This window comes from Nyctereutes procyonoides, unplaced genomic scaffold (assembly GCF_905146905.1).
Source record: "Nyctereutes procyonoides isolate TBG_1078 unplaced genomic scaffold, NYPRO_anot_genome, whole genome shotgun sequence".
Taxonomy (NCBI): Eukaryota; Metazoa; Chordata; class Mammalia; order Carnivora; family Canidae; genus Nyctereutes; species Nyctereutes procyonoides.
Window position 1 is genome coordinate 55,291,522 of NW_026575126.1, and position 27,544 is coordinate 55,319,065.

The 27,544-nt window shown below is 38.8% G+C and overlaps 1 protein-coding gene across 1 annotated transcript in view; it reads right to left on the reverse strand.

Annotated features, from left to right (window-relative positions):
- The window catches only part of USP31 (ubiquitin specific peptidase 31), a 67,042-nt gene that overhangs the window by 20,361 nt on the left and 19,137 nt on the right, over positions 1-27,544 (reverse strand). Inside the window, exons 2-11 of the mRNA XM_055340079.1 lie at positions 18,317-18,454; positions 16,959-17,047; positions 16,777-16,869; positions 15,996-16,131; positions 13,162-13,306; positions 6,661-6,838; positions 3,750-3,861; positions 3,074-3,168; positions 1,390-1,467; positions 527-656 (exon numbers count right to left, since the gene is read on the reverse strand). Coding sequence (XP_055196054.1) covers positions 527-656; positions 1,390-1,467; positions 3,074-3,168; positions 3,750-3,861; positions 6,661-6,838; positions 13,162-13,306; positions 15,996-16,131; positions 16,777-16,869; positions 16,959-17,047; positions 18,317-18,454 — 1,194 coding nt within the window. The remainder of the gene's footprint in view (positions 1-526; positions 657-1,389; positions 1,468-3,073; positions 3,169-3,749; positions 3,862-6,660; positions 6,839-13,161; positions 13,307-15,995; positions 16,132-16,776; positions 16,870-16,958; positions 17,048-18,316; positions 18,455-27,544) is intronic.

Here is a 27,544-nt window from a genome sequence, read left to right on the forward strand (position 1 = left end):
CTACTATCTGCAAAGCACTGTGCTAAGTGGTCCAAACCATGCTGTCTGATAGAATTTTCTATGTATACCTGCACTGAGCACTCCAAATGTGACTAAAGCAGCTAAGGAAGTGAACTTTTAATTTTAATTAATTTAATTAATTTAAGTTTAAATTTAAATAGGTCCTGGTACTTATGATCTTAGTACCAAAAAATTAAGAATCACTACTCTGGTTACTAAGGCAAATGATTTAAAATCTCCAAATGGAAACAACAACAAAAAAAAGCGTTGTTCAAAAGAAAAGAAAAAATTAACTACAAAGGTTCACTTCTAGAGCATTTCAATCAAGGTTTTCTAATAATCTATATGACTTTATGTTAAAGTCATTAAAGGGACAGCACTTAGATGCCCATTATGTGTGCAGAACTTACAGGAGTGTAGTACGTCTGGGGACTTTTCTGGCGCATAATTTGCTTCTCTGGTATCATCCTACCACAATTCCCTCCCTGCTACCCTCACCACCCAAGAAGTGCTGCTGGGCTCTTACCCGCTCCTCTTTGGTGTAGAGCTGGAAACACTGGGATAAAGTGCAAGTCTGAGGCTGATGATGACGCTCCCTCTGCAGACGGACACTTTCTGCATCAGGAATATACTCATCTTCAGTATTTACAAATAAGCTGCAATGGGGGGAAGGCAGGTATTCATCAGAGAATGTCTTGCAAAACTGACCCAAAAACTGCAGCTTTACAATGTGACTATAAATTTATAAACCAAAAAGAACCAATGTGTAATGACACCAACAGGTTATTCAGCTGGTCATGCAACTATTCTGTGTTCCAAAATATGCTTGAAAAGTTCTGTATCTGTAAAGTTATTTTCAAGAAATAACTTTATTATTTCTTTCATGGGCTTGGCCATGAACTGTTAATTCATAGATCCTTGTCCTTTGTATATAAGGGTATATGCATTTGGTGTAATTTACTAGAGTTAATAGGCCTACAATAAAAATCAAAGGGGTGCCTGGGTGGCTCAGTTGGTTAAGCATCCAACTCTTGATTTCAGTTTAGGTCATGATCTCGAGTCATGAGATCAAGCCCTCCACCCAGTGTGGAGCCTGCTTAAGATTCTCTCTCTCTCCCTCTCTCCCAGTTTCCTCTCTAAAAAAAAAGTAATTGGCCCTGTACAGGGATAAATAAATAGTTCTGATAGCAGCAAACAAATGTTTTGAGGTCTTTGAGATCTGGACAACAGAATGTATAGGAAAGAAATAACCAGTTAAATAAAAGATTAGCAACTCATTTGGATACTTAAAGAGAGATTTGTTTCAGCTAATCTGAAAGATCAAAGGGATGCTATTAAAATGATAATTAAAACAATGATTCTATAAGCACTAAATAAAAAAATACTCACAAGTCTTTTGTTTCCTTGTCCCATTCTACCACTAACTTCACATGTGCAGTGCCACCTGGTCCACAAGATTTTAATGCCCTAGAGGATGGAGAGGGAAGTGACATATTATGTTCTAAATAAATTTTACTTATGTGATTACCTGCAATTTGATATCATAACAGGACTACTGAAAATCTTCATCATCGTTCCTCATCAGGAAAGGTTTCTGGAGAGACCGTAATGATACTCATATTTAGAATAACTAGGTTACAATTGGACAAAAAAATCCTTAAATTAAAATGTCCAGTATAGAAATAAATAGATTAGAAGAAATCAGCCACATGTTATAAGGCTGTGCACAATCACTTTTAGATGTTCTTTATGACCTTTCCAACTTTTTGTCTCATTTCTCACCAACCCAAATAGAAACCGGATGATAGTTCCTCTGGGAACAAAGTCTGCTCCTGCATTTCTCCTCTCCGGTAAACCATGCCTGGCCCTTGGACTGTGCCCACGCCAATCTAAACTGAACTTCCTGTAAGGTACCTCTTAAGTTCCATCTCTGTCCTTTATAAAGTCCTCCCCCTAAGCTCCCTGTCTTATTACCATCTTCTGAGAAACTCTTCAGCATTACTAGTCAATATTAATTACCCATCTAGGATTTGTTATGCTTTGCAGTATTCTGGATAACCTAATCTCTTAACTCTTGTCTCGGGTAGCCCTGGTGGCTCAGTGGTTTAGTGCTGTCTTCAGCCTAGGGCCTGATCCTGGAGACCCAGGATCAAGTCCCACATCAGGCTCCCTGCATGGAGCCTGCTTCTCCCTCTGCCTGTGTCTCTGCCTCTCTCTCTCTGTGTGTCTCTCATGAATAAATAAAATCTTAAAACAAAAAACAAAAAACTCGTCTCTAAAACCAAACATAAACTGCTTTCAAACAGAACCAGGTTATATGTGTATGTATGTATATATATATTTTGGAATCCTAAAATGAAGAAACTATAATATTTGTTATAAATTATAATAAAAACAACGTGAGCTTTTGTATTTATGTGTCCATATATGTATTGTGTACATATACACACACATTTGTATTGTTTTATTAATACAGTAGGGTGTCAGAAGCATGTAGAAAGCACAGAGGTAGCAGAGTGAAGTGACTGTCTACTGAGGGTCAGGAGGAACAGAATGATCAACAAATGACACCACATGTGCAAAGGCACACACAAAGCTGTGCCACACATTCCAACAATCCTCATGCTCTGATGCTGCTGAAGGTTTAGAGAAGAAGAGCGGGACCTGACAAATGGGAAGCAAGCAGGGTTCAAACTGTGTAGAGCTTCATAGACCGTGGAAGTCTGGGTTTTATCTTTTAGGCCACAGGTTACCATTTAAGATTTCCAGGAGGAAAGTTGCATGATGAGAACTCTACTTTGGAAAACTTCCATCTTGATTAAATATGGAAGTGTAATTTATCTGTAGTCCTGGGACATGCTTTAATTTGCTTTCCTGACAGGAGTACTCCAGGCTTTTCTGATTTTAAAAAAAGATCGTACATATCATATTCAAATATGAATGAAAAGTAAAATAAGTACATCTAAACAAGCCTAAGGAGCCTACCACACTTAGGTGAAAATTATACCAGACATCACTAGAAAATACACAGGAGCATAAATAAAATTCTGGAAGGTGAGTTACTGATTTTTACCTTTCTACTGTTGGGTGGCACAGCGGCTGCTCCTCCTGGGGCAGCAAGTATGTTATCCCCACAACACTAACAACACGCAAACTGAATGGACACACCTGCAATCAAACAATAAAGGAAAATGTGGCTGAGTTTCTCTTCAAGGCCATGTGCGTCACAGTGGCTTTTCCAAAACAGATTAGAAGGACAGCAAATGGTTTTGCAAAACTTCTCATGTTCTGTTACGTTGCTGAGCCACTATTATACACTTTAAAGATGATTTATCTAAGTGCAACTCACATATCAAATATGTTATGCAGGACAAGTAATATGCTGCTTTAGGCTGAACATTAACTTAATATAAGTCTTCACGGATACCTTAATATAGTACTCCTAATTTTGAAAATACACAGCTAATCATGTGCTAATCTTTAACAATAAATATGTATTATAAGGAAATACCTAGCAGTTCAAGGAAATTCTTGCAATGGCCAGAAAATGAGGAATTAAGTCCTTAGTCTTGAAAATCTGAACACAGCTGATTTTATCAAACAGCTTTCCACCAGGGCTCCTCAACATCCCAAATCCGTGCCTAGTCTTCCCTAAGCACAGGGGTCCAAAATTCAAATTTCATCACAGTGACTATTCCTTCACTGGGTATGCACCCATGCTATGCTAAAGTGTCAAAACGCTTACCCACCTGAATGCAAACTGTGGGCCTCAAGAAATACTTCATCTTCTCCAAGATCTCCTTCTGCAGAAGGTCCCATGCTATTGTCTTCTCTAAGTGCAGAACAAAAGGCAGTCCAAACCTAACACAGATAAATATTGCAATCACCTTAAAAGTATGGCCATCCCTTTAATGCTGTAATTTTTTATTTATGATTTCTTAAAATGGAACAACTACATTATTGGGTTTAGGATGGTTCTCAAAATAGGAAATTTAATAGTTATTTTCATAAGTGGATGAAAAAGTCAGAAGAGAAGCTTAGATTGCTAAATGAAATTTAATAGTTCATGTGCTAAAATGGCGACTAGGGGATACTACATATAGCAAGAGGACAGGATCAATGAATACAGTGAGGAAAGAAGACGGAAGTGGACATAGTCTAGCAAACAGCATGGGTCTACAAAGAACGGGTTGGGTGCTAGAGGAATAGACAGGGCTGGAAGGTCTGAAATGCAAGACAGCATTACCCTGGTAGTCTGACAAGGAAGGCACTGGCAAGCAAGTCACAGTAAAAGTCAGCTGCCAGCCTAGGGTAGAAGCTATGAGGCTCCTGCCCATGCTGGGCCCCCAGGAGTTAGAGAATCAGAGGCAGGGCCACAGTTCTCTGCTCTGGCTGTACACTAAGATTACCAAGGCAGCTTTAAAACACCAAGATGTCCAAGGGCACCTGGGCGGCTCAGTGGTTGAGTGCCTGCCTTTGGCTCAGGGCATGATCCCGGGGGCCCAGAATTGAGTCCCGCATTGGGTTCCCCACAGGAAGCCTGCTTCTCCCTCTGCTTATGTCTCTGCCTCTCTCTCTCTCTGTCTCTCATGAATAAATAAATACAATCTTAAAACAACAACAAAAACCATGACGCCCAAGTGCAGCCCTCCAAGAGTCTGTTGTAATCACGGTGGTATGTGGCGGGAGCACTGAGATTTGCTGAGGAACCCCACCATCAGAAGTGGTTGTGATATGCAGCCAGGCTGTTCAGACCTACTCTTTGTGCCTTACACGTGTCCTACCCACTCTCCGTGAAGCCAACTCCCTCAGCTTTAGGACACCCCTCCCGCCCTGCCTCTAGGCTATCTCCCCTTCACCACATCAAGACCCTGCAGAGGGATTCTTCTCCAGGAAGTACCCTATTGATTTGTTCCCTGGGCTATCTGGGCCATGGTGCTACAAGTACCCTCTATCTTCCTGCCTCCACCAGTAGACAGAGTTATCTGATAGCAAGAACTGTGATTTATTTATCACAGTAACCCAAAGAGCCAATGCCTAGAAATCAATAAATGCTTAATGAATGAATGAACAAGCCAAGAGTTTGAAACCCTGACTCAGGCTGAAACAGAGGCTCTCAGACCAGGAGAGCTGTTTCTAACAGCCTCCGTACACACAACAGTCCTCCATACACGGCAGGTCTTCCACACATAGCAATCCTCCACACATGGCAGGCCCTCCACATACAGTACTGTGATGTGAAAGAAATTACAAGTGTGTATAAATCAGCCACTCCTGTTTTTCACACGGTCATGTCTTCACTTGTAAGAGAAGGGCATCACAAAAGGGACTCCACAAGTTTAGTTTGTTTTTTTGGTTTTTTTTAAAGATTTTATTTATTTATTTATTGAGACAGAGAGAGAGGGAGGCAGAGACACAGGCAGAGGTTAAGAAGCAGGCTTCATACAGAGAGCCCAACATGGGACTCGATCCAGGGTTTCCAGGATCACACCCTGGGCTGCAGGCGGCGCTAAACCGCTGCGCCACCAGGGCTGCCCAGTTCTTTAGTTTTTATCAATGCGCTGAGCTGCCTTTCTTTCTGCCCCTTTTAAACATGCCAAGCTCCTCTTAGTCTTAGGGTCTTTGTACTCATGTTGTCTCATTACAGATCCTTTTCCCCAGAGGTTCCCATCACTCACACTGTCTCCTCAGCGGTATGCTACTTCCTCGGGTGGATTTCCCCATCCCCCTCTTTGGTGCAGCCTGGCTACACCCCTGACCAGCACACTCTATCAAACCAGCCTAGTAAAGACACTTGTATACGGCCAGTCTGTCTAAGCTCCACAAGAACACAGCCTGTCTCCTTCACAGCTCTATCCCCAGTGTTGGAATAGTGCCTGACACTGTAAACACCCAAGTATTGGTTAACAAATATCATAAATATACAAATCAACACATTTTGCCGTTGTTATTTAACCATTATTAAATGAGGAAGTTATCTCAAATCAACATTTGAAAAGGATAATAAAATGTTACCCTGACAAACACGAGAAACAGAGTCCTTTGTCCCTGAAACATACCCATATCTCGTGATTACTCAGGTTACATTACTATTGTGATAGGGCTGCTTTAAAACACAGTCTAAAAGTCCCAACAATTCTTAAGCAGGAAACACTTGAGAGAGATATGTGACTCCCAAATTTCTGACTTAAGCAGCTGAATGAATAGAGTGGTGCCATTTGCTGAGAGAGGAAATACTGGAAGACCAGATTTACAGGGAATGAGAGTCTGTTCAGTTTGGAAAATAAGACTGAGGTGCATATACCATCCAACAAGATATGTTAAGAATTAAAAAAAAAAAAAAAGCTGTTAAGAAAGTAGCTGGATATAGGCCTGAAGGCCCCACGAGGAACCTGAACTAAAAAACTAAAAATAAATACATCCATCGAGCCTTTAACAACTAGATGAGCTTGAAAAACCTTTCTAATTCAGATTCTATCATTCTAATTTTATATTCTCCCCTTCTCAACTCCTCAAATCAGGTCAACTTATACGTATATTTTTTCTAAATATCATAATCAAAAATTAATAAAAGTAAGGGGTTTTCATGCCCACATTTTTAAATGTTTGAAAATATTAGACTTTTACAGTTTCAGCACTTATTGGTAATCTGGTTTTTACCTCTTCCCTTGCTGCCCAGTGCAGGCTCGGTTACACACTAATAGAACAATCTTGTCGCTTCCTGCTCTTGTTGGGGGCAAGTCTGTTTTCCCTTGCTTTGCTGATGCTTGTGTAGAAGACAGTCGATGATGATCCAATCCAAATTTCAAGTGATTTAGATTGTTGTTTAAGTGGATTCCTGGAAAAATAAAAAAATAAAAAACAACTTATTCAAGAATTCAAAATTCTTTTTTTCATTCATTACAAAGAAATTTACCCAAAAGAGAAATTAAGAAGTTGCATCATGTAATTTAAACTATAATCAAAAAAGAAACCAAATGATCTACTTTGAGATAATGCATCTAGCCATTAAAATAACTTTTTTTAAATTTCATTTTCAAGTAGACTCCACATCCAGCGTGGAGCCCAAGTGGGGCCTAAACTCACAACCCTGAGATTAAGACCTAAGCTGAGATCAAGAGTCAGAGACTTAACCAACTGAGCCACCATTAAAATAATCTAAGCATCATCGTTTCCTTTAAATTAGCTTTAGGTCTTGAAAACTGAAATTTAAAACTGTTCACTTGAGGGCACTGAGGTGGCTCAGTCAATTGAGCATATGATTCTTGATTTCAGTTTAGGTCATAATCTCGGGGTCCTGGGATCCACACTTGGTGGGGAGTCTGCTTGAGGATTCTCGGTCTGTCTCCCTCTGCCTCTTTCCGGTACTCACACACTCTCTCTCTCTCTCTCAAATAAATAAATCTTTAAAAAAAAAAAAAAAAAACTCTTCACTTGAGTAAATATTGGATACAGTTTTAGAAGAGCAAATTTGCAGAGATGATTCACCAAGACAAATTTAGGGTGAGACCATACAACCAGCAACTAAATAAATTTTAAAAAAAATAAGACTAGTAAATGTGGAATGATCTTCAATATTGTAACTGTAGTTTTTTCTCCCTAAAGAGCCAGACTTATTAGAAACAAAAGATAAACCACACTTACTAGATTCATAGTCATTATAGGGCATGTCACCCTTAATAAAATCAACCACACTGGATGGACCTACATTTAAGTGAACAAAAATATATGACTGGTGGGCATGAAACAGGTTGTTGAAAATCAGGTCTTCAGAAATGCCCGAAAGCAGTGCTGTCAATCAGAGCTACTCAGCAATTCAGCACCTAGTACAATGCCCTGTACTTAGTAGAAACTCAGTAAGTGCTTTATTAAACAATTGTTCATTTCGACAGAATACTATTCAGCCATAAAAAAAAAGAACGAAATCTTGCCATTTGCAACAACATGGATGGACCCTGAGGGCTTTATGCTAAGTGAAAGAATTCAGACAAAGACAAATACTGTATGATCTCACTTATATGTGGAATTTAAGAACAAAACCAAGCTCACATAGACAGAAAACAGATTAGTGGTTGCAGGAGGGTAGAGTGTCAGCAAAATCAATGAAAGGGGATCAAAAAGTTCGAACTTCCAGCTATAAAATAAGTAATGAGATGTAATGCACAACATAGTGACTATAGTTATTAATAATACTGTATTGTATATTTGAATGTTGCTAAGAAAGCAGATCTTAAAAGTCCTTATAATAAAAAAATGTTTGTAACTATACGGAGATAGATGTTAACTAGACTTCCCATGATGATCGTTTTGCAGCAATATAAAAACTGAATCATTATGTTGTATCCCTGAAACTAACATGTTATATGTCAATTTCATTTCAATAAAAAATAATAAAATTAAATTAAAATATTTGTTCACTTCTTTAATCCTCTCCAAGTACAGCCTAAGGAAATCATACCCCAACTTATAAATAGAAGATAGCCCTCCAGAAATATCAGGGAGGGAGACAGAACATGAGAGACTCCTAACTCTGGGAAACGAACTAGGGGTGACTGGGTGATGGGCACTGAGGGGGGCACTTGATGGGATGAGCACTGGGTATTATTAATTCTATATGTTGGCAAATTGAACACCAATAAAAAATAAATTTATAAAAAAAAAAGAAGATAGCCCTCCAGTACACCTAGGTGGCTCAGTCAGTCAAGCATCCAGCTTAATATAACTTAATATAACTTGCAGATATATTCTCTTGGGGTCCATGATCTTGGGGTCCTGGGATGGAACCCCACATCAATCAGCAGAGAAGAAGAAGAAGAAGAAGAAAAAGCCCTCCACTGCCACCATCACCACACACACAAAAAAAATAAGCACAACACACAAATAAGAACAACAATAAGAAAAGAAGAATAAAATAAAAAGTGGCTTGTACAAAAACAAAAGTATTCATAGCAGTATTTTGGCAATAAACTAAAAATCCATCAATATGAGATTTGCCAAACCTATTAAGGACATCAGCATTACAGCAATTTAAAATGACCAGTATGTGATTAATATAAAAATAAATTTCAGAAGAATTCGAGTTTAAAAAAAAAGTATATAGAAACTAGAAAAAAGAAAAAATGGAATCTTCATCAGGCTATTAGAGAGAAGAAAAAAATTTAAACTAAAACACCAAAAACAAATTACAAAAGGAAGAACAGATTTCACTTCACAGTCACTTTAAACTTTGGTATGAGAAAATAAAAATAAGAGGATTTTGAATTTGAGACAATGAACGACCTGACTTCATTTCCTAGCTCTTTTGCAGAAGGCTGGTAAGACGTGTTCTAAAGTGATGAGGGTCCCTAATGAGAAGAGGGGGTACCACTCAACTGCACAGAAATCAAGCTCTGTGTTCAAAAAGCACACCCACTTACTACCAGCTGCATGACTGGGATGGTTACTCAACTTCCCCAAGTCTTAGCTCCCTCATGTGTAAAGTGGGGAAGGCAGCAGCATCATAAATCTCAAGTAATTCATTTACAAGGCTTAGAACAGAGGCTAATACTTAGTAAGTGGTATGGTCAGTCTTCTGACAGGGGCATTCTCTGGCTGGTAGATGACAACCTTGGACCTCACCAAATTCACTTAAAAACAGAAACTTAGGGCAACCTGGGTGGTTCAGCAGTTTAGCGCTGCCTTTAGCCCAGGGCATGACCCTGGAGACCCGGGATCGAATCCCACGTTGGGCTCTCTGAATGGAGCTTGCTTCTCCCTCTGCCTTTGTCTCTGCCTTTCTCATGAATAAATAAAATCTTTAAAAAAAAAAAAAAAAGAGCTCAAATTCTTTTAAAAAAACAAAAACAGAAAGTGTTAACTCTTCACACTAACAGGGGTGCACAAAGGGATTTGGGCAAATTTTCAGTTGAATGGACATTAATTGGGCTCTTATTGTGCATTAGGAACTATACTGAACTGCTGGGGTATAAAAGATAAAACAAAACATAGCCCCAACCGCAAAGAATTTCACAGCGTAGTAGAAGGACAAGAGAAGTACACACAATGTGCTGCTGTCAGAGATTAGCAGAAGACATGACTGGAACAAGAGGAAGGCAGCCAGCCTGACGTGGGGGAAGTGAGGAAGAGCTTGCTGGAGAAGGTGATAATGGAGTTTTTTACTGTAATATAGTTAAAAGCAGAAAACAATTTCAGCAAACAAAGCACACGCATGAAAATGCAACTGGGAAAAAAAAAAGAGCTGCTAGGTCAAAAAAAATTAAAGCTAAAATAACAAACTACCTAGAAAATAGTAATGTAAATATGGATATACCAGAGATAACTGAATCTTAGTCTGGCAGTGGAGAAAGCTGACCAACCCAACATAAAGAATTACCAAAAAGTTCAGAAACTGGGGCATCTCCGGAAGTAGGTGGTGGAGAAAAGGAGGAACTAAATTAAGGACTTACAAAATAAGGGCACCAAGATCATTCAAAGCAGAAAGAATGGTCTCTCCAGCAAATGGTGCTAGGAGTACTGACTATTTACATACAACAAAAAAATGCAGGTAGACCACCACCTCAAACCATATACAAAAATTAACTCAAAATGGTGCAAAGATCTAAATGTAAGAGCTAAAGCTTCAGAACTCTTAGAAGTAAACACAGGGGTAAGCTTCATGGTCCTGGATATGACACCAAAAGCATAAGCAACAAAAAATCAGACTTCAAAACTAAGAACTTTAAAAAAAAAAAAAAACTAAGAACTTTATAAAAAAATAATAATAAATAAAAAAAATAAGAACTTTTGTGCATCAGAAGTCACTATCAAGAAAGTGAAAAGGCAATCTACAGAATAGGAGAAAATATTTGCAAGTCAGATATCTGATAAGGGTCTAGAATCAGTCTACCATATATAAAGAGTTCTTATAACTCAATAACAAGAAAAAATTTTTAAATTTAAAAATAGGGAAAAAATTTGAATAGATATTTCTCCATAGAGGATAAACAAATTTCCAACAAGCACATGAAAAGATGATCCAACATCATTTATCATCCAAACACAATGCATGAATAAATGCAAATACAAGAACAATAACACATCACTTCACACCCACTAGGATGGCTATAATAAAAAAGATGGAAAATAAAAAACGTTAGCAAGAATGTGGAAAAATTATAATCCACACATATTGGTGGGATAAAAAATTATTCACCTGTTGTAGAAAACAGTTTAACAATTCCTCAAAAGATTAAACACAGAATTACCATGACCTAGTGTTTCCACTCATAGATGTGTGTGTATCCCAAAAAAACTGAAAACAGGTATTCAAACAAACACAAATAGTCATAACAGCACTATTCCATAATGGGGAAATAACCCAAATGTCCATCAACAGATAAATTGATAAACCAAACATGGTGTATACATACAATGAAATACTATTCAGCCATAAAAAGGACTGTAGGACTAATACACACTACAACAGGGATGAACCCTGAAACATTATGCTAAGTGAAAGAAGCAAGTCACAAGAGGCCATGTATTATACAATTCTGTTCACATGAAAGTTTAGACTAGTCTACAGAGATGGAGAGTAGAAGAGTGGTTGTTTAGAACTGGGTGGGACGGGGAGACTACAGGGAGGTGTGTGTAGAGGAGACAAAGTAGGAGCTGAGAAAGGAACTGGAGAAATGAATTCTCAACAGAGCAAACCAAACGTATAAAAGTACATGGCATTCGAGACATACAGAGTAACCGAGATGGGATATGTGGACAAGGAGACAGAATATAGTAAAGAGACTGGAAAGAAAGGTAAAGACCAACCATGGCAGGACATACATTCTTCTAAGGTGCTGAGATATAATCTCAGACAAAGGGGGAAACACTGGCAATTCAATAAGAATGTAATAAAATCAGAATATATATCCAAGTAAGTCTGGCGGCACCATTATTTCACCAAAAGTAACTGAACAGAAGAAAGCTTACGGGTAAAGCTATTACTAGAGAAGTTACTAGAAAAGCCCAGTTGAGGCTGGTCTGAGCTGTATCAGTGGCAAGAGGACGAGGAGGAAAACTGTATAGTGTTTAATAAGTTCTACGTGAATTTGGAGGGAGAAGTGCTTGGGTTCACCTTGGGTGAAGAGAAGGATGGTGGCATCATGATTCCAGAGAAGAAACACAGAAGGATTGGGTCTAAGAAATGCTGGGTATTAAGATATGTTAAGTATTAAGATGATGCAGGACTTGTATGCAGATTTCAACAGACAGTTAAAAGGGAATGGAAGCATAAGAAAAGACAGAATGAGCAGGGAGGTTTCAGTTCTAAAAATCATGGCAGTAGAAAGACATTGTTGAGCCTGGGTTCTCAGTTCAGCAGTTCTTGAACTTTGGTGTGCATTAGAATCACCTGTGAAAAACAGCATGCTGGGCCCCATCCCCGAGCCACTCGTTCAGTGGGCCTGGAGTGGGGTCCAGGAATCTGCATTTCTAATCAGTTCCCAGGTGCCTCTCATGCTTTAATAACAACTGGAGTAGAGAAAAAGAACAGAGGCCCCAGAACCATGAAGAACACTAAGGCCAGGAACAAAGCTGGAGTGGCCTAGCAACTTTCAAAATCAGAAATAGCCCCCAGATCCTCCAAGCACAGTAGAGAGAGAGATAGGCTAAGTTCCAAATCACAGCCCAAACCACAGGAAAAGGAACAGAGTCCTTACTCTCTTTTGCTGCCTTGATGCAAATTCCTTAAAAGCAAGGTATCAAAAAACATTCTATAGCAAAGAGTTAGAGTTTAGAAATTAAGCATCAGAGCAGATAACAAAATGCAAAAAAGAAAAAAAGAAAAAGAAAAAGAAAAAAGCCACTATGGCATCATGCATCCTCCCAAATACTGTTAAAAGATGCTTAAGAAGCCACTTAAGGAGGATTCAATCAGGTTTGAGCCTCAGACAGGGGCTGCTCCAACTGTGGGCAGGAAAGATTAGAAACTAAGGAAATATCCTTGCCTGAAACAGTGAGAACTGCCTTCTTCCAGAGAATGTTACCATAAAATTTATGCCATCACAAAAATAAATATTATGTGTATTTTACCATAATTTTAAAAAACTATGCCATCATATAATAGCGTCTCAAAGGGTAGACAGTTGTGAAACCTGAAAACCCTTATGGAAACAGATGCTCATTTACCTCTTTGACTGAGAATTCCTTCAGGCCTAAATATTTCTGGAGTCTCAAAGGCAAAAATGCAGTCGCTTTCATGGACTGTTTCCAGGTCGTCTGTATCACAAAAGGAACGATGGAACCCATCATAGTACATTTCCGTTAACACAATCTAAAAATGGGAAAAATGTAAACAGTTGGATAACTGGAAAGTCAATACAAATTGATCTCCCAATTCTACCGTGAACTTCTCTAGCCCATGAAGGCTTACGGCGATGAGAGGGCTCTGAAACACATCACAGAGTCCATACTATCCACTTTCAGTAAGAGAATCTTAGAAGCAGGATAACCTCTATACATGTATAATATACTCTCATTTCAGAATGCTATGGTACTGAATCCAGAGCTCCTCTAAGTTTTCGTGAAGAAGAGCCCCAGGAAATGATAAAGTCTAACCCCTTTGTCTCATAAGGGGAAGAAATTGAAGAGAGGTAGGAGACTTGCCAAAAAGTATCAGATTATTCAGTCTCTTGCAGCAAGAAGAGTCCACATCTGATTCCAAGACTTTCTCCTACATCATTAACTTCATTTCAGGTTTAAAAAATGTCATACAACCATGGATTTTGTATTAGGAAAAAAAATGAAATAAATTCAAATATCTAATAGGAACTAGTTAAATATGTTATAGTCCTACTGTAATTATAAAGCTATTACAAAAAAATGAGCCACATATATTTGCACTAACATGGAAAGATCTCCTAGTAAGTAACATAAAGAGTAATGTGTGTAAATGATTCCATTTTTTATAAAATAACAAATGTAGTAAATGCACAGGATAAAATAGGAGTGAATACACAGCACGGTATTAGAGTTAGTAACACTTAGTTCTAAGATACTTAAGACACTTGCACTTTCTAAATCCTATTTCTGAAATGGTTGAATATTTCACAATAAGACAGAAAAACAAAAGATGGGAGAAAAAACAATGAAAACATTTAGATGCTCATTACATGCTCAGTACCACTGTCTAGAGAAAAAGCACTGGATTGGGCATGAAGAGGTTCCAGTCTCAGCCTGCCACCAACCAGCCCTATGTTCTTGAACAAGCTACACGGTTTCTCTGGGTTCCTTCAAATGAGGGGGTTGGAACGGACTCCTAAGATCCCCTCTTCTAACGCAACCACACTACAAATCTGTGAGGTGAAAGAGGCTGGTGGCACATCCAACAAATAGTCCAAGAAAAATATTCCTGGCACATTCTTCTTCTAATGATTATAATGACCACATTGTTTTTCTGCAGGTGAACATTCAAGTATAATTTACTTTCTCTAGCAAGCTAAGGTCAGAAACAAACTTGTAATTCTATCAGCCATTTAAATCACATGCAAAAAGAGCCAGAAAGCACTGGAAGCTTTAAACATACAACCAGATCTGCCCTCAACACAACCCCTCAGCCTGCTTCCCTCTTTTAAAAGTCTTTCCTCCCATCCTGAAGGGAAAAAAAAAATCCATAAACAAGAGTAAGGAAGGACATGAACATTTTATTAACATGCCAGTACTTGGCCTATGAAAATGTGAGATACTATATTAGAGCAACACCACTGGTTGCATTTGTTTTACTGTAGTATCTTCCCAAGTGAAGCCACATGAGGCCAAAGTACAAAACACTTCTATTAATCACATGATTCCATAGCAGCTTCCTGAAGCTATCTAGGGAAAAGTTATTCTACCACAGAATCATCTTTCTTAGTAAATCTAAAATAGGAAATGTTTTTCTAAATAAAATCATAATAGTGAATGGAGTAAAAACTGTGGCAAAAATGTCAAGTCACAAACAGGTCAAAAATACTTTGGGTCAAATCTTTAAAAAAAAAATCTTTAAATATGGGGATCCCTGGGTGGCTCAGTGGTTTAGCACCTGCCTTTGGCCCAGGGCGTGGTCCTGGAGTCCCAGGATCAAGTCCCACATCGGGCTCCCTGCGTAGAGCCTGCTTCTCCCTCTACCTGTGTCTCTGCCTCTCTCTCTCTCTCTCTGTGTCTCTCATGAATAAGTAAAATCTTTTTTTAAAAAAATCTTTTTTTTTTTTTTAAATTTTATTTATTTATGATAGTCAGAGAGAGAGAGAGAGAGGCAGAGACACAGGCAGAGGGAGAAGCAGGCTCCATGCACCGGGAGCCCGACGTGGGATTCGATCCCGGGTCTCCAGGATCGCGCCCTGGGCCAAAGGCAGTCGCCAAACCGCTGCGCCACCCAGGGATCCCTAAAAAAATCTTTAAATATAAATACTTATCAAAAATTTACCCCAAAAAAGGCGGCAGAAGAGGTACAACATTCCTTTCTCTCATCTAAACAAAGTGTGTCTCTAACCCAGCTTTAAGCAGAAAGTGAACCATACTGAGCATCTATATGTACTATACCAGCAAGTAGATATCCATTCTTATCACCATACTGGAAAGGGTCAACTTTTCTAAGCCTCTCTGACCTTCAAATACCAGAGGGATGCTCTACCTATTGTCCACAGAAAAATCCCTAAGAATGGCTTAAGAGAGGCTGAGTAATTATAAATGAAGCCAAAAGGAAGGTCTTGGTGTAAAATCATAGCTTTCCTTTTAAATATATATATATATATATATATAATTAAATGAAGCATGAAAAGTTTTAATGTACATTTTCATCCTTTGGGTCTTAATTTTTCTTTCCTCCACACAGACACAATTGGTTTTACATTTCTACCTAACCATACTTGGCAGGGGACTGTTAAAAAATTCCAGAAGAGAAAGCAACATTTTTTTTTGTTTGTTTTTTTTAGAAAGCAACATTTTTATGGCTCATGTGTAATTGGCCTGAGCAGGCTTATTACCTGATCAGTGGGGATCTTTGTTTCCATAGACACTGCTTCCCGAAGCCTGGCGACAGTCCCAGACAGAGGCACAGCCACACCAATCCTCATGCAGTGAGAACATTTCCCCTGATACACTACGGTAACATAGAGAGGCCTGTGCAGATCAAAGTCAGATCTTCTCATTAGGCACTTATTTCAACTAAAATACAGAAGCAAAACAAACCTGATCTGAAATTAACAAAAAACAGAAGCCAACCCACAACTCTATCTGGAAGCCAAAGGGAAAAAAATGTCATCTGGACCTAAGTAGAACCAGAAAACAAAAACCAAGGCCTCTTTGGAGAAGGCAGCCAAACAAAATATAATATATCAACACTTGACTCTGTGCATTATACGTTCTTTACAATTCTCAGAAATTTCAAAAAACAGTTCAAATAAAGCAACTAAAAGTGCAAAATAAAGTCTCTGGAAAATCTAGAAGACACTCAACAACCCTCCCCCTGCCCGACACTATCAATGGATGAGCAACTGAAGAGACTACAACCACAGGGACTGAAAAGACTTACTTGTCCCGTATGCCTGCTCACCCTGCAAATTTAGACAGAGTGGATTTGTGTCTTATTTATCTTTGTGTCCTAATGCCCTGGGCAAACCTCAAGGTTTTAATAATGCCTGTATTCAATTTATCACTAATTCCATTACTTGTCTAAATAAGTAAGAAGGAAAGACTAACAGGAACCTACAGAGGAAAGGAATACACAGGAATGTACAGTGTTAATTTTATTAAATCTATTCTTACCTTGTGTGGGGTAGAGGAATTGGCAAAGAAATGCAGAGGAACGGGTCAAAAGTGTTGCTCTGTTTCTGACAGTGAGGACATGTCAAAGAAGATCTTCAAAAACAAAAATGAAAGACATGCACAGTAGGATCATCTAGAGCAATGTCAAGCAGAGCACATATGAGACATTGATATGCTCTTACCTGTACTGGGCTTGAAAAAGTTCTTGTACAAAAGTGCTACAGACAGGAAAAGATGGTCCCTCGGGCATCATATCAGTCTCTGATGGTGGCTAAAAAATGGAAAGTACAATTTCACAGATTAGAAGTACCAATTCTTGATGGAACCTGAAACAGTCACAAATGTCCCTGAATTCCTCTACAAACTGTGCATCAGGTCCAGATGTTCCAGTAAAAAGGATGTGCTAATGGCATCGGAACGCAGTGGCCAAGGCGGGGGTCACAAGGACTCATCTCACAGGCTGTCCCACAGACCATGCCTGTGCTGATCTCTCCACCCCCAATCCACCCAAACAGTCAGGGAGTACTCCTACAGAGTGCTCCCACCTCCCTCTAGTGCAAAGTCCCCCTCTTTAGGACTCCTTCTCTCTCTCAAAGCCTCTTCCAGGAAATAACCCCAACCACTGTGCCCACCCACTTAAGGCCCTGCCAGCTGCACTGCTCGCTTTAGTGCCCAGCCACTCTACTGCATACTTAGTTAGCCTTTTCATGTCCATCCGAAAGTCACTGAACACTTGCTACCACGTGCAGAGAGCCCTGAAAAGGGCATTAAGACACAAAGATAAATAAGACACAATGCCTGACCTTGAGTACATCCCAATCTGGTGGGAGAGCCAGCCACAAGCACGTGGCCATATAATAGAGTGTACAGGCACAGAAGGACCTTGCATCAGAATTACTTAACACCTTACCAAAATCAAAGAATGAAATTTTGAGGTACAGTGCAGAATTATCAAAAACTTTTAAAGTGGCAAGAGAATCGCAACTCTTTGGTCTTAATTATTTCCATTATATAAATCATTTTACCAATCGCATTAAGGCTGCATGAATAAAATTGAGGATGAATCACTGTTTCTTAGTAAGAATATTCTAGGGGTTTAGTTCCTACACTCAAATCCAATTGTAACAGCAAAGACACCCATTCATTTCCTTTATGAGTATGTATTCATTTCAGTGAGATATAAGGCTATGGGTCTCAATGGAAAAAATTTCTGCTTTAAAAACAGCTTAGTGAACTGGAATCTAAAGCTAGTCATACATGCAAATATGTCCCCTTTCCCTAGACTCTTAAGTTCTTTAGACCCAGCATTTCTCTTATGCTGCCAGCAAGCAGTAAACATGGGGAAAATCCTCTAAGTATCGCTGAATTTTATACTCACCCAGAGCTTACTTGATTTCACTATACTAACCAAATGCAAACTGCAACAACTCCTCAGTGGAAGTTTAAGAGAAGAAACTATACTCACTCCATTCAATTAAGCCACCACGGAGCACCCTGTTCACTTGCTTCCTGGCTGCCCCAGCAGGGTGCGCACCCTCACCTTCACAGGAGGCTGGCCACTTTGTTTCACAGCATGATTGAGGTCTTCATGAACTCGGTCCAGAAGCCACAGCAGAAACTCCTGGGCGTCATGCTGGGAATTTCCCCGATATTGCAGTGCATTCTTTGACACAATACTCTACACAGGCAAATGAATCAGCATGAACAGTTGTGAGTTCCTGGCTTTAAAGATAAACGATTTATAATCTCAAAGAGGGATGCAAAACCTCAAGGGTGTTAGAGCACTAGGAAGTGCTCTAGAAAGACAGTAATATAAAAACAGATGTTTAATGTAAAAACGCCACTCCTGAGAAACAGGTACAGAAAACTTCAATGTACCTACCCCAACAAACCTACTTTGAGGAATATATCTAAAAGAAACCATCAAAACAGCATGCCAAGACTTCTAAGAAAATATTCATTCATCAGGTTTTATAACAGCAAAAAACTGGTAATAACTTGAACATTTTAAAAATGAGAGCTCATTAAATAAATAACATAGTATTGAATTATAAACCCAAATACAAAATAAACACATCTACAATATATAAATGACTGAGTAAATAAACAAGGGGAAGAGATAAATCTTTCTTATAGAATTCCAAATAATTAACATCATTAGTTCCCTCACAGGAGTTAGACCTTAACCTCCTACCTTGAGTAGTGACTTGCTTCCAAAGACTAGAATATGGAAAGAAGGGTAGCCAGTGAAAGGTTCTCGGTGAGCTAGTTAACTAAGTCCATGGCTCTGAAGCATACAGCCTGGGTTCAAATTTCTATCTCACCACTTGTATTTGTGAGACCTGGGCCTACCCTCTTCCAAAGCAAAAGGGAGAATAGTGATTTAATGTGATGGTTAAGTGAGAATGAATGCACAATATTTCACATGTATAATAAGCACTCAAATTTCAGCTCTGAGTATGGGATTTGGAAGCAGGGAGGAAGAAGGGGAGATGACTGCACAAAGGGAGGACAGTTAGGAGACTAAGCTGATAAGGCAAGAAATAATAAGGGTCCAAGCTAAGGCAGTGAGGACAGAAACATGAAGGCAGGCCTGAGAAATTTAGGAACTCAGGCAGTAGACTCAATAGGATTTGTGACCTAATGAATGGGGACAGTGAGAGAGGAGGCATTAATGTTCCCAAGGTGTCATATCTGGATGATGGGCTACTGATGGTACCCTTCATTGAGGCAAAATGAAAAAGGAAGATGTCTGGGAAGATGATGGTAAGTCCACTTTTGAATCCATTTAAAGTTCTGTGGAATCTCCAAGTAGAAATAACAACTGAAGAACCCAGTTCTGGGGCTCAGTGGAAGAGTGTGTGCTAAGGACAAAGATTTGGGAATCAATAGATGGGTGGTAATTGAAATCGTAAGTATAGCTGAGATTGCTCAAACATGGTCATGAGAGATCAAGCCAGAGGACAGAACCCAGAGGACACTATTATTTGGGGGCCCTAAGAAAAGGCCACCAAAGACATGTCAAGAAAAGCAGGAGAACTGTCTGTAATCTAAAGCTAGTCATACATGCAAATATGTCCCCTCTCCCTAGTCTCAAGAGTCCAGAGAAGAGAGTTATGAAGGAGTGATCAACAGCATTAAGAATGATAAAATAGGACAAAGAGCTAAAAACTGTCCACTGTATTTTCCAATTAAGATGGTTATAGGGGAGTGCATGGCTGGCTCAGTCAGTGGAATGTGCAACTCCTGATCACAGGGTTGTGGGTCTGAGTCCCATGTTGAGTATTGAGATTACTTAAAAATGAAATATTAAGGGGTGCCTCAGTGGCTCAGTTGGTTAACCTCCAGGTCTTGGTTTTGGCTCAGGCCATGATCTCATGGGTAGAGGAATTGAGTCCTGCATCACACTCCAAACTCGACGCAGAGTGTGCCTGAAGATTATCTCCCTCTACCCCTCTCTGCACTCACTCTCACACACAGTTTCTCTCTAAAATAAATAAATAAATCTTTAAATATGTTTTTTAAAAAAAGGGACAGATTTACAATTTGATTATGAAGAAGAACCATCATAATCTGATAATCAATTAGATGTGAATAACAAAAAGATGATTTACAAAGATTGATCTTCAAGGAGAAAAAAAAAATCAAAGGGACACAAATGAGAGAGAATATACTGAAGTGTCAACTGGCAAAATTTACTAACTGGATAAAGTGGGCAAAGGAGAGGAAGGACACTAATAACAAAGTTTCAGTGACTAGAAGGATACCACTTGAATGCTATCTCAGACAAAGATAGGCAAAAGGTGAAATAAGTGTGGGGAGTCTTCACCATACTACAAAACTTCTCCCAGAGTCAGACACCACCTGAATCACCAAATCCAGTGTTTTCTTTCTTGGTCCTCACCTTCCTCAATCTCCCTGTAGCATTTTATACTTGACACCTTACTTCATCCTGAAATAGTTTGGCTTCTGGCCTTATGCACTCATTTAAGGGAATCAAAGCCAGAGCCATTGGTGTGGACAGTGGGAAAATGTGCGCTAGAGAAGAAAGAGAAGATTTTCCAGTAAAGAAAAAAGACCAATAAAAGACATCAGCACTAGCAAAACCGTTGATGGTATGGCCAATTCAGGATGGAAGAGAAGCACGTGACTGGTGATACTATATTAAGGGATACAGAGAAGAAATGAGAGAGGACACCAAGGTTTTTAGTATCTGATTTAGATGGATTATAAAATCAGGAACAGAGGAAGAGACTGGGGGACAGCAGAGCTTTGAACATGCTGAATTTGAGGTACCTAGAGGATCTCCAGTGAGGTGAAGTCTGATGCTCAGGAAAGAGATCTGAGCTGGAAAGTTAAATCAGAGCAGCACTCTCTTACCATATGAACAGAGAGGAAAAAACGCAGGCAGCATCTAATGAGAAAAGGAGGCAGGTAGATTCTTGAAGAATGCTGGCACAGAAGGGACAAGTCACAATAAAGAAGTTAAATAAATAAATAAATAAATAAATAAATAAATAAATAAATAAATAAATAAATAAATAAGTTGAATAAGATAAAAGCAGCCAGGCGAGCCAGAGAGAAGGAACAGTGATGTAAACTACTGCAGAAAAGCCAAGACAAGCACTGAGACAGACCTTTGGAATGGCCAATTAAGAAGCTGATGGTGCAATTTCAGTGAAGCAGAATACTGACCAGAGAAGGTGAGAGAGAAGAAAAGGTAAGGATTGAATGATTCCAAGAAGCCCACCCTTTATGTGCAAGAGGCTCAGTTATAAAAGGAAGGAAGGAGGAAAGATGCTGTGCCTGGTAGGGGACTCCCAGGAAGACAAACTTACATACTGAGGGGAAGAACTAACAGGAGATGCCTACAGAAAGAGGATTCTTCAGTGAGAGGCAAAGGAGGGATTCAGAAAAGAAGTAGTGAAGTGCCTTAAACAGGAGGTGGGAGAGACAGCAGAGAAGGAGGTAAGGAGGAACACCTGGGTAGCTCAGTGGTTGAGCATCTCCCTTTGGCTCAGGTCGTGATCCTGGGGTCCTGAGATCAAGTCCCACCTCAGGCTCCCCATAGGGAGCCTGCTTCTCCCTCTGCCTGTGTTTCTGCCTCCCTCTCTTTAAAAAAAGAGAGAGAGAGAGAGAGAGAGAGAGAGGAGGAGGAGGAGGAGGAGGAGGAGGAGGAGGAGGAGGAGGAGGAGGAGGTAAGGATAGTTATGGATTCAGAGGTTAGAGACAGAAAGGCAGGGAACCTTTGTTTTTGTCAGTTGTTTTGGGTTGTTCCTTTTGGGGAAGCACAGGACAGCTGCCAAGAGGAAGTCTCAGTGTGGCAAGGCTAACAACAAATCTCATGGCACATGGCTGGGGCACACAAACTGCCTGAACATGGCATGGGTCTGGTTTAAAACCCTCTCTTGTGTTTACTTCCAGTGGCAGTGGGGAAGTTCTCAGCATACACAGGTTCTTAAGAAGTTAGCCAAAATCAAGCTCTTCACTATGTATCACGGTGGGTAATTCATGCACAGTGTTCATCAAATTTCAGAGTGGAGACAATACACAATTCTTTATCAGGACTGCATTAAATCTGATTTATGATTCCTGCCACTATCACTTCAACTCATCTACCACTTATCCCCCGATTGCTGTGTACAAAGTGCTGTGCAGAGGCTGCTCAACCAGATTTTTGTTGGGCACGACTTAACAGGCAACAGGACTTCTACAACCTCTGTAACTAGGGCAAAAAATGCTCTAGGTCAACCCCACCCTAAATCACTACATCACAAAGTAAAGGACATTTTACAGGAAACCTCCCTGAACACACACAAACACAAAGGCTCCTTTTTTCAACCCCTTTACCTACTTCACAATGATGACCTCTTCCCACTGCAGAGACCCAGGGGACTATTTATTTTACTTCTTACCAAGACAAAACAAAACACACAATAATCTAATAACCATCGTTTAGTATATGTTACAGAAGAAAGAAAATAGTTGTAATCAAGAAGGAAAAATAGCAGAAATCAAGAAACGTAGGCCCAATCTCTGGCTCTGCCACAAACCACTGGTTATCTTGGGGTGGTAACTCAGGGAACTAGTGATTTCTGGTTTATAAAGGGAAGCAGTTGAGTTGGCCATCGATGACACCCCTGTATCCCAAATCTCCCCTAAACTCTTCCCCTAGAGTTCTAACAAGTGATCTGATTTTTCCTTTGGGCCTCATCTGATGTTGCTTTGGTTTGCCTTTTATAATTTTTTGCATAATTAAACCTTAGTTTATTTTTGTTTATGTCCTAAAATCAATCCTTCTGCAGTTTTAAAAAAAAGTTAACACTAGAATATGTCATCTATAAATAGGAGCATCGCTACAATCTGAGAAATTATTTACATTTGTCACTTCTATGAAAAATAGAATATGTGCCTTCTTAAAATTAACCTTGCATATTTATGTCTATTTTATAGAATGTGAGTATAGTGCTTGTTTGGAAAAAGATGAACTAACCTATTGGTTTAAAAAAGGAGTTGGAAGCATGACCCAGAGAAGAAAAAGAATGAAGTCTATCCAATTGGCATGGTAAAATTAGACATGAGGTTCTTTTGTTCTAGGGTGCTACTCTAATATAGAAGCAACAGAATACTAGGCTCCAGAGTAAAGACAGAATCGTTCAAGATACACTTTAGAACCCTAAGAAGAAGACAACAAAGCAATGGCTATTGATGATCTCCACCTATGGTGAATGGACATGATGGTATTGATTTGATCAGGAGGTGGGTTATTCCTCTTTTGGGAAAAAGGTAGCTTGCCAGAACTCACCAAACCAAATTATCACCCATTCTCCTTGATTCTATGCCAGAAGAAATGTAGAATTTATTTCCAGTGATGCTGGGTAAAAAGCAGATCTTGAGAGGACAACAGTATTTACATTTAAAGAAAAAAACTGAAATGTGAACAGCTGAGTTCATAGATAGCATCTAAAAGTGTAATTTGGCTTCTGGACTATATTGGAAAGAATGGAGTAATAACACTTGTCTTGAGAAGTTTCATCTTTTGAATTTGACTTTATGGACAACTACTGAGTTGATGAAGAATACTTAACTAAAACATAAGGGATGAGATTGGGGATGAATACTGTAAGACCAGATATGATCCACGAAAAACAGTAATAGAGAATGAGTCCATTCAACAGTGTTCCATACCAGGGTATACAATGCAGCCATGTGAAAAAGGGTTCTCTGACTCCTTCATTCATTCTTTCCTCCTTGTCTTCACCTCTGTGGGGGAAGTCTTTTCACATAACACAAGTTAGGCTGAGAGGCCCTTGGTATTAGCCAGCTGTGGCAACAATGGGACCTTGAAAAAGACTGTAAGGCCTCCAGACTTTCACACATACTCGCCCTATGACAGGAATGCCCTCCACTCCCATCCCTCAAATGCATTCCTTCACTCTCTCCTTCCTTGGTAGGATGGAGCTGGGAGCTCTGTAGAAGAGGAGAGAGAAGAGAAAGAAGACAACAGGAAAGGAGCTTCAATCCAAGATGGAATGACAACTCAATGATAATAGTAGAGAGTGCCACGTAGAACCTGTTTATGTATTTGAGTTTGGCCAGAGAGGAAAGGGAGTTAATTCCAGTACAGAAGGGCCTAACATGAGTAACTTGAGTCTAGGTGTCCCTTGTACCCAAGTTCTCATGATCCAAACTAAACACATTTGGATAGCAAGGGATATTTGCATTGTTAGAAGAGTAGATTTGGCTATTAAACATGCTTGCATGTACCACAAAGACTTTGCAACAGGAATTCATTGCTGCAATATAAACCAGGAAAAGTTTATACATCTTGTCTAAAAGAGAAAGCTATGAGTGTTGAGAAATAGTTACTGCTATTTCAAAAATTACAACTAAGGTGGAAATAGAGCTGGGATGAAAGGAAGAAATACAAAAAGGAACATACCCCAAGCGGTTCAGCCACATGAACAATGAGCAAAGATTTCACAACAGATCATAAAACTATACAGGTAGAAAACACAGCAGCAAGAGAAGACACCCCCCCCCCCCAGTACACAAACAGTGGTTGGAAGTCTCCACTAGAAATGCAATAGAAACAGAAAAATTGGATTCCGAATACCTGGGTTCAAATCCTCTTTCCTCCACCTTTTACCTCATATGTGTTTTGAGAATGCTTTTCTAAAAGAATTGCTGTGAAATTTTAATGAGATTTATTTTACAAACTATATAAAATGATTTTCACAAGTTTTATAAAAGCATTTTATAAACTCTAAAATTCTACACAGCTTCTATTATTCAAGTTTCAAAAATCAAGAAAAAAAGAAATGAACTATCCTATATAATCCTGGAAAATATCAAAGAAAAAGAAAAAAATATGTAAAGCTGTACATTAAAATCATCTAGGGAAATTAAAAACAAAACAAACAAAAAAAAAAACTGGGAGCAACTCAGAGATGCTGATTTAATTATTTACAGTGTGACCTGATCATTGTTAACCTTTTTCAAGTGTGGTTTTAAAAAAAAAAAGAAAGAAAATTCTATTTCTCATGTGAAGCCAAGACAGAAAGAGCACGGCCACAGTGGAAAAGTTCTAAAGTTTCACTTCCAAAAGTACTAAAACTTATGGGAGGCTCTTCTGTCATAACTGTATTATATCATTTATTACACTGTATTTTATTCATATGACCAAAACACATAACCTCATATCTGCCTCCACCATTAGACAGTGATCTGGAATGTCTTATTTAATATTATTTTCCCAACACCTAGCAAATTCAATACTTGAAACAAACAATAACAATTAATTATTGAGTGCTTATACTGTATCAGGCATTATACCAATTGTTTATAGGTATTATTTCCTATAAAATTAACCCTCAGAAATTCCCTATGTTGTTAAAATACTGTTATCATTATTTATAGACAAAGAAACTTGGGATCAGAAAAGTGAAAAACTTGCCCAAAGTTACCACTATTCTTCAAACTCCTCTGATTAAAACAGCCTTAAAACATTTTTGTTCATAATCCTTCAATAAATGATTTTTTTTCCTTACATGACTCAGAATCATACAGGGCTTGATCATTCTGAATGTCATTTCTTAATATGGACATATAACACATGTTAGAGACTGAACTACAGCTGTACCAAGCCTGTGGCTTCTGGGAGCTTATTTGCTTTTAATAAATCCTTGTTAATCACTGTTTGTTTTGTCGTAATTTGCATTTTTCCTATGACTGAAATATGGCCCAGAAACAAAAAATGGAGTTTATCTAATTGAGATGTTATTATTTGAGGAGTAAGAAGGAATTTGGACTATGTCAGAAGATCAAGTTGCAGTATGTGAAGGAGAACTATGTCTGCCTGAGTGTCCCACGATGCTGGAGAAAGCAAACAACAGAGACAACAATCTGGCTCTGAAGAACTACATCTGTCTCTCATCAGCAAATATAAAGGAAGGTGTTCTTTACCTTACTTACAATGCTCAAGCTGCTCTGCTGGTGGCACTCAATTCTGATCCTGTCCATCCTTCCCAGCACACCCTATGTGGTCAAGCCTAGGTGACTCCAAGGTTAAAGTCAACTCAGGTCATCAAACGTGTTTATGTATCTAATCAACTAACTTAAGTAAGTCAAGAATATCTTCTTTTCGGTCTTTCTGTCTTTATCCAATACAGTCTAAGATTCTTCCTAACTATAATAAAATAAGCATTTTTAAAAGCTTTTTTTTTAAAGGAGGAAATTTTGACTAACAACACAGTCAAAAAAGCAAATGTCCAGTCCTGATTTAGCTAAAAGGCTATCTTATGGGAATGTAATAATCTTTAGCAGTTAAAAATCAAAACAAGAGATCTTGGAGCCCTCTCTACTTGCTAAATGGGATGCTGCTTGATTCATGAATTATTTATCTAATATAGATCTTTAAATTTTTATAAAAGTCAAAACAGATAAGCCAAAAGTCATTGAAATATCTAAGAAATTACTGTACATTCCTACCATGGAACTTTGCAAATGCTTACATTTTAGGAAACATGTAAAATTAATACATAATACATTAAGCTTTGGAAAGAAGATAAAAACTACATGTGAACATAATTTCAAATTTCTAAAATACATTTTTAAAGACTTTTTTTTGTCTTTTAGCCTTCTAAAATATACACCAAAACATTAACAGTCATTGCTTGAGTGGAAAGTTTTAGCTGATTTATCCCTTTCTTTCTTTATACATTTCCATATTTCCCACATTTTCTAAAGTGAATTTGTTGGTAACAATGAATAGGTGGCACTTAAGGAGATCTTATGACAGCACACCCTGGTATACTGGCTAGGGAACCCAAATCTTCTGCACGAAAGATGGCTGGCAAAACAAAGAAATGTACCTTATTTGTAGTTGAGGCTTTGGCCCCAAATACCAGTGAGTTAAACTGCACTACGCCGAGAAGGTCTTTTTTCTCTGCTAGACAGACCTAAGGAACTCAAACCAAAGTTTTATGCCTATAGTAATGCTAAGCCCAAATATATACAAAAATTTGGATCTTATCACACTGGAGGAAAAAAAAAGGGACAGTGGCTAGCATCAAAGAAAAATGGGAGAAAGAGAGAAAAAAACAATTTATGTCTACAGACACCCACCAAGGGACTTTAAAAAAAAAAAAAGATTTCATTTATTTATTTTAAAGAGAGAGAGAGAGAGAACAGGAGCAGGGCAAAGGGCAGAGGGAGAAGCAGACTCCCTGCTGAGCAGGGAGCCTGTCCTGGGTCTTGAACCCAGGAC